We start from the raw sequence: 8,101 nt of genomic DNA, 5'->3' as shown, positions 1-8,101 counted from the left end.
GGAATTAAAAAAATAAATAAATATGTAACATAATCAAAGGGGAATAATGCCAACATAGGTCATTTGTCATGGATGCTATGATACAAAATTAGATAGTCTCGTCTCGATTACTGTAACGTATTATTTTGGGGTCTCCCCATGTCTAGCATTAAAAGATTACAGTTGGTACAAAATGCGGCTGCTAGACTTTTGACAAGAACAAGAAAGTTTGATCACATTACGCCTGTACTGTATATACCTTTATATACATATATACATACATATATACCTATACTGTATATACCTTTATATACATATATACATACATATATACCTATACTGTATATACCTTTATATACATATATACATACATATATACCTATACTGTATATACCTTTATATACATATATACATACATATATACCTATACTGTATATACCTTTATATACATATATACATACATATATACCTATACTGTATATACCTTTATATACATATATACATACATATATACCTATACTGGCTCACCTGCACTGGCTTCCTGTGCACTTAAGATGTGACTTTAAGGTTTTACTACTTACGTATAAAATACTACACGGTCTAGCTCCAGCCTATCTTGCAGATTGTATTGTACCATATGTCCCGGCAAGAAATCTGCGTTCAAAAGACTCCGGCTTATTAGTGATTCCTAGAGCTCAAAAAAAGTCTGCGGGCTATAGAGTGTTTTCCGTTCGGGCTCCAGTACTCTGGAATGCCCTCCCGGTAACAGTTCGAGATGCTACCTCAGTAGAAGCATTTAAGTCTCATCTTAAAACTCATCTGTATACTCTAGCCTTTAAATAGACCTCCTTTTTAGACCAGTTGATCTGCCGCTTCTTTTCTTTCTCCTATGTCCCCCCCTCCCTTGTGGAGGGGGTCCGGTCCGATGACCATGGATGAAGTACTGACTGTCCAGAGTCGAGACCCAGGATGGACCGCTCGTCGGGACCCAGGATGGACCGCTCGCCTGTATCGGTTGGGGACATCTCTACGCTGCTGATCCGCTTGAGATGGTTTCCTGTGGACGGGACTCTCACTGCTGTCTTGGAGCCACTATGGATTGAACTTTCACAGTATCATGTTAGACCCGCTCGACATCCATTGCTTTCGGTCCCCTAGAGGGGGGGGGTTGCCCACATCTGAGGTCCTCTCCAAGGTTTCTCATAGTCAGCATTGTCACTGGCGTCCCACTGAATGTGAATTCTCCCTGCCCACTGGGTGTGAGTTTTCCTTGCCCTTTTGTGGGTTCTTCCGAGGATGTTGTAGTCGTAATGATTTGTGCAGTCCTTTGAGACATTTGTGATTTGGGGCTATATAAATAAACATTGATTGATTGATTGATTGATACTATACTGTATAATTGTTATTTTATATTACTAGATTGTATTATTTATCATCTACATCAGGGGTGTCAAACTCAAACACAGAGTGGGCCAACATTTTAAACTGAACAAAGCCAAGGGCCAAAGTTGAACAAATTAACCTTTTAATAGGGACCCAAACCGGTTTTGCATTAAATATTGAACAAGCAAGACTTATATAAATTTATAGTGACATGCAAAATCCAGTTTCAAATAATCAATCATCCATCCATCCATTTTCTACCGCTTATTCCCTTTCGGGGTCGCGGGGGGCGCTGGCGCCTATCTCAGCTACAATCGGGCGGAAGGCAGGGTACACCCTGGACAAGTCGCCACCTCATCGCAGGGCCAACACAGATAGACAGACAACATTCACACTCACATTCACACACTAGGGACCATTTAGTGTTGCCAATCAACCTATCCCCAGGTGCATGTCTTTGGAGGTGGGAGGGGCCTATCCCCAGGTGCATGTCTTTGGAGGTGGGAGGGGCCTATCCCCAGGTGCATGTCTTTGGAGGTGGGAGGGGCCTATCCCCAGGTGCATGTCTTTGGAGGTGGGAGGGGCCTATCCCCGGGTGCATGTCTTTGGAGGTGGGAGGGGCCTATCCCCAGGTGCATGTCTTTGGAGGTGGGAGGGGCCTATCCCCAGGTGCATGTCTTTGGAGGTGGGAGGAAGCCGGAGTACCCGGAGGGAACCCACGCATTCACGGGGAGAACATGCAAACTCCACACAGAAAGATCCCGAGCATGGATTTGAACCCAGGACTGCAGGACCTTCGTATTGTGAGGCAGACGCACTAACCCCTCTGCCACCGTGAATGTTTATTTATATAGCCCCAAATCACAAATGTCTCAAAGGACTGCACAAATCATTACGAGTACGACATCCTCGGAAGAACCCACAAAAGGGCAAGGAAAACTCACACCCAGTGGGACGCCAGTGACAATGCTGACTATGAGAAACCTTGGAGAGGACCTCAGATGTGGGCAACCCCCCCCCTCTAGGGGACCGAAAGCAATGGATGTGGAGCGGGTCCAACATGATACTGTGAAAGTTCAATCCATAGTGGCTCCAACACAGCCGCGAGAGTTCAGTTCAAAGCGGATCCAAGACAGCAGCGAGAGTCTGGGCTTTCCCTGCTTAGGCTGCTGCCCCCACAACCCGGCCTCAGACATGCGGAAGAAAATGGATTTGAGAAGACCATGTCTCCCGGCTGGCCTGGGAACGCCTCAGGATCCCCTGGGAAGAGCTGGACAAAGTAGCTGGGGAGAGGGCAGTTTGGGCTTCCCTGCTTAGGCTGCTGCCCCCGTGACCCCACCTCCGGATAAGCGGAAGAAAATGGATTTGGGAAGACCTTGTCTCCCGGCTGGCCTGGGAAAACCTGGGGATCCCCCGGGAGGAGCTGGACGAAGTGGCTGGGGAGAGGGGAAGTCTGGGCTTTCCCTGCTTAGGCTGCTGCCCCTGCGACCCGTCCGCGGATAAACAGAAGAAGATGGATTTGGGAAGACTACAAGCGGTAGAAAATGGATGGATGTGTCCCGGCTGGCCTGGGAACGCCTGGGGATCCCCTGGGAAGAGCTGGACAAAGTAGCTGGGGAGAGGGCAGTTTGGGCTTCCCTGCTTAGGCTGCTGCCTCCGCGACCCCACCTCCGGATAACCAGAAGAAAATGGATTTGAGAAGACCATGTCTCCCGGCTGGCCTGGGAACGCCTCGGTATCCCCCTGGAAGGAGGTAAACGAATTGGCTGGGGAGAGGGGTAGTCTGGGATTTCCCTGCTTAGGCTGCTGCCCCCGCAACCCGACCTCGGATAAGCAGAAGAAAATGGATTTGGGAAGACCATGTCTCCCGGCTGGCCTGGGAACACCTGGGGATCCCCCAGGAGGAGCTGGAAGAAGTGGCTGGGGAGAGGGGAAGTCTGGGCTTCCCTCCTTAGGCTGCTGCCCCTGCGACCCGTCCGCGGATAAACGGAAAAAGATGGATTTGGGAAGACTACAAGCGGTAGAAAATGGATGGATGTCTCCCGGCTGGCCTGGGAACGCCTCGGGATCACCCTGGAGGAGCTGGACAAACCGGCTGGGGAGAGGGCAGTTTGGGCTTCCCTGCTTAGGCTGCTGCCCCCGCGACCCGACCTTGGATAAGTGGAAGGTTGACATACCCATGGACTGGATGGTCGTAGTCCCTGAGACGTTTGGGTTGCTGGGGTCAGGAACACCTCCTTGACCATCCAGCAAGGACTGGACCGCCAACACTGTCTGGTTGTCCATGCCTGGAGGGGACATTGTCAGATGTTGATCATTAGTTACTTGACAAATGAGTATTGTGAATGTCAACATGCTAAAATGTTGTTGAAGTACAACTATAGAATGTCAACATGCTAAAATGTTGTTAAAGTACAACTATAGAATGTCAACATGCTAAAATGTTGTTAAAGTACAACTATAGAATGTCAACATGCTAAAATGTTGTTAAAGTACAACTATAGAATGTCAACATGCTAAAATGTTGTTAAAGTACAACTATAAAATGTCAACATGCTAAAATGTTGTTAAAGTACAACTATAGAATGTCAACATGCTAAAATGTTGTTAAAGTACAACCATAGAATGTCAACATGCTAAAATGTTGTTAAAGTACAACTATAGAATGTCAACATGCTAAAATGTTGTTGAAGTACAACTATAGAATGTCAACATGCTAAAATGTTGTTAAAGTACAACTATAGAATGTCAACATGCTAAAATGTTGTTAAAGTACAACTATAGAATGTCAACATGCTAAAATGTTGTTAAAGTACAACTATAGAATGTCAACATGCTAAAATGTTGTTAAAGTACAACTATAGAATGTCAACATGCTAAAATGTTGTTAAAGTACAACTATAGAATGTCAACATGCTAAAATGTTGTTAAAGTACAACTATAGAATGTCAACATGCTAAAATGTTGTTAAAGTACAACTATAGAATGTCAACATGCTAAAATGTTGTTAAAGTACAACTATAAAATGTCAACATGCTAAAATGTTGTTAAAGTACAACTATAGAATGTCAACATGCTAAAATGTTGTTAAAGTACAACCATAGAATGTCAACATGCTAAAATGTTGTTAAAGTACAACTATAGAATGTCAACATGCTAAAATGTTGTTGAAGTACAACTATAGAATGTCAACATGCTAAAATGTTGTTAAAGTACAACTATAGAATGTCAACATGCTAAAATGTTGTTGAAGTACAACTATAAAATGTCAACATGCTAAAATGTTGTTGAAGTACAACTATAGAATGTCAACATGCTAAAATGTTGTTGAAGTACAACTATAGAATGTCAACATGCTAAAATGTTGTTAAAGTACAACTATAGAATGTCAACATGCTAAAATGTTGTTAAAGTACAACTATAGAATGTCAACATGCTAAAATGTTGTTAAAGTACAACTATAGAATGTCAACATGCTAAAATGTTGTTAAAGTACAACTATAGAATGTCAACATGCTAAAATGTTGTTGAAGTACAACTATAGAATGTCAACATGCTAAAATGTTGTTAAAGTACAACTATAGAATGTCAACATGCTAAAATGTTGTTAAAGTACAACTATAGAATGTCAACATGATCAAATGTTGTTAAAGTACAACTATAGAATGTCAACATGCTAAAATGTTGTTAAAGTACAACTATAGAATGTCAACATGCTAAAATGTTGTTAAAGTACAACTATAGAATGTCAACATGATCAAATGTTGTTAAAGTACAACTATAGAATGTCAACATGCTAAAATGTTGTTAAAGTACAACTATAGAATGTCAACATGCTAAAATGTTGTTAAAGTACAACTATAGAATGTCAACATGCTAAAATGTTGTTAAAGTACAACTATAGAATGTCAACATGCTAAAATGTTGTTAAAGTACAACTATAGAATGTCAACATGCTAAAATGTTGTTAAAGTACAACTATAGAATGTCAACATGCTAAAATGTTGTTGAAGTACAACTATAGAATGTCAACATGCTAAAATGTTGTTAAAGTACAACTATAGAATGTCAACATGCTAAAATGTTGTTAAAGTACAACTATAGAATGTCAACATGATCAAATGTTGTTAAAGTACAACTATAGAATGTCAACATGCTAAAATGTTGTTAAAGTACAACTATAGAATGTCAACATGCTAAAATGTTGTTGAAGTACAACTATAGAATGTCAACATGCTAAAATGTTAAAGTACAACTATAGAATGTCAACATGCTAAAATGTTGTTAAAGTACAACTATAGAATGTCAACATGCTAAAATGTTGTTAAAGTACAACTATAGAATGTCAACATGCTAAAATGTTGTTAAAGTACAACTATAAAATGTCAACATGCTAAAATGTTGTTAAAGTACAACTATAGAATGTCAACATGCTAAAATGTTGTTGAAGTACAACTATAGAATGTCAACATGCTAAAATGTTGTTAAAGTACAACTATAGAATGTCAACATGCTAAAATGTTGTTAAAGTACAACTATAGAATGTCAACATGCTAAAATGTTGTTAAAGTACAACTATAGAATGTCAACATGCTAAAATGTTGTTAAAGTACAACTATAGAATGTCAACATGCTAAAATGTTGTTGAAGTACAACTATAGAATGTCAACATGCTAAAATGTTGTTAAAGTACAACTATAGAATGTCAACATGCTAAAATGTTGTTAAAGTACAACTATAGAATGTCAACATGATCAAATGTTGTTAAAGTACAACTATAGAATGTCAACATGCTAAAATGTTGTTAAAGTACAACTATAGAATGTCAACATGCTAAAATGTTGTTAAAGTACAACTATAGAATGTCAACATGATCAAATGTTGTTAAAGTACAACTATAGAATGTCAACATGATCAAATGTTGTTAAAGTACAACTATAGAATGTCAACATGCTAAAATGTTGTTAAAGTACAACTATAGAATGTCAACATGATCAAATGTTGTTAAAGTACAACTATAGAATGTCAACATGCTAAAATGTTGTTAAAGTACAACTATAGAATGTCAACATGCTAAAATGTTGTTAAAGTACAACTATAGAATGTCAACATGCTAAAATGTTGTTAAAGTACAACTATAGAATGTCAACATGCTAAAATGTTGTTAAAGTACAACTATAGAATGTCAACATGCTAAAATGTTGTTAAAGTACAACTATAGAATGTCAACATGCTAAAATGTTGTTAAAGTACAACTATAGAATGTCAACATGCTAAAATGTTGTTAAAGTACAACTATAGAATGTCAACATGCTAAAATGTTGTTGAAGTACAACTATAGAATGTCAACATGCTAAAATGTTGTTAAAGTACAACTATAGAATGTCAACATGCTAAAATGTTGTTAAAGTACAACTATAGAATGTCAACATGATCAAATGTTGTTAAAGTACAACTATAGAATGTCAACATGCTAAAATGTTGTTAAAGTACAACTATAGAATGTCAACATGCTAAAATGTTGTTGAAGTACAACTATAGAATGTCAACATGCTAAAATGTTAAAGTACAACTATAGAATGTCAACATGCTAAAATGTTGTTAAAGTACAACTATAGAATGTCAACATGCTAAAATGTTGTTAAAGTACAACTATAGAATGTCAACATGCTAAAATGTTGTTAAAATACAACTATAGAATGTCAACATGCTAAAATGTTGTTAAAGTACAACTATAGAATGTCAACATGCTAAAATGTTGTTAAAGTACAACTATAAAATGTCAACATGCTAAACTATAGAACCAGATGGAGTCTTGTTTATCAATAATACTCTCCACGTCACGTGTTGTTGTGACGTACACAAGTCCAATGTCCGCTATAAAAGATGATATAAAAACCGCCCATAGTCTCTTTAAATGCGCATCAGAGCAGTTTCAGGTTTATTTCAAGTATGATTCTTACCTTCGAGCACCTCAAATATAGCCTGCGCCATCTTGCTGCTCGTCCGCTCGCCGATCGGTGATTGATTGGTCGAGTCTGAGCGGCTTCCTCTTGCTGCGGCTATCCATCTGTCATCGTTAAATCGGTGTTTGATTGGTCGAGTCTGAGCGGCTTCCACTTACTGTCAGGATTAAAAAGCCAAATATTGTGTCTAAAAATGAACTTGATCCTTCGGAATGAATCACATGTACGTCACAAAATAAATGCGCCTTATTAGTTTGAACTTCTATTTTTCTGGACTCGTGAATGTAAAAAAAAATATTCAAACTTGAGTTAAAGTCATTAAATGTATCGAAATAAATGTAAGCGAGGGTTTACTGTACTATACTGTATAAAACTACAAAATAACAAACACGGACGCTCAAGTTTTACTTTATTTGTTTTTTTTTCAATAAGAAATATTTTACTGTCTTCGCAGTAGTACACACATCAGCTCAGAAAGTACTACAGTATTTTATTTTATTTTTATTAAATAACTAATATTTTAATGTATTTGCAGTAATACTCACACCCGCTCACAAAGTACTACAATATTTTATTTCATGTTTTTTATTTTATATTTTTCAATAACAAACATTTTATAATCTTCGCGGTAGTACACACATTTGATCACAAAGTACTACAATATTTTATTTAATTGTTTTCAATAACAAATATTTTATTGTCTCTGCAGTAGTACACACATCCGCTCACAAAGTATTACAGTATTTTATTTTTTATTAAATAACAAACATTTT

General features: G+C 38.3%; 1 protein-coding gene across 2 annotated transcripts in view; it reads right to left on the bottom strand.

Moving 5' to 3' along the window:
* Positions 1-7,424, bottom strand: part of znf341 (zinc finger protein 341) — a 37,366-nt gene extending 29,942 nt beyond the window's left edge. For both annotated transcript variants that reach the window (XM_061902476.1, XM_061902477.1), the window contains exons 1-2: positions 7,326-7,424; positions 3,540-3,650 (exon numbers count right to left, since the gene is read on the bottom strand). In XM_061902476.1, coding sequence (XP_061758460.1) covers positions 3,540-3,650; positions 7,326-7,356 — 142 coding nt within the window. In that variant the 5' untranslated portion in view covers positions 7,357-7,424. The remainder of the gene's footprint in view (positions 1-3,539; positions 3,651-7,325) is intronic.
* Positions 7,425-8,101: the final 677 nt, after the last annotated feature.

This window comes from Nerophis ophidion, linkage group LG06 (assembly GCF_033978795.1).
Source record: "Nerophis ophidion isolate RoL-2023_Sa linkage group LG06, RoL_Noph_v1.0, whole genome shotgun sequence".
Lineage (NCBI taxonomy): Eukaryota > Metazoa > Chordata > Actinopteri > Syngnathiformes > Syngnathidae > Nerophis > Nerophis ophidion.
Note: the sequence above shows the minus strand (reverse complement) of the source record. Positions and strands in the feature narration are given on the sequence as shown.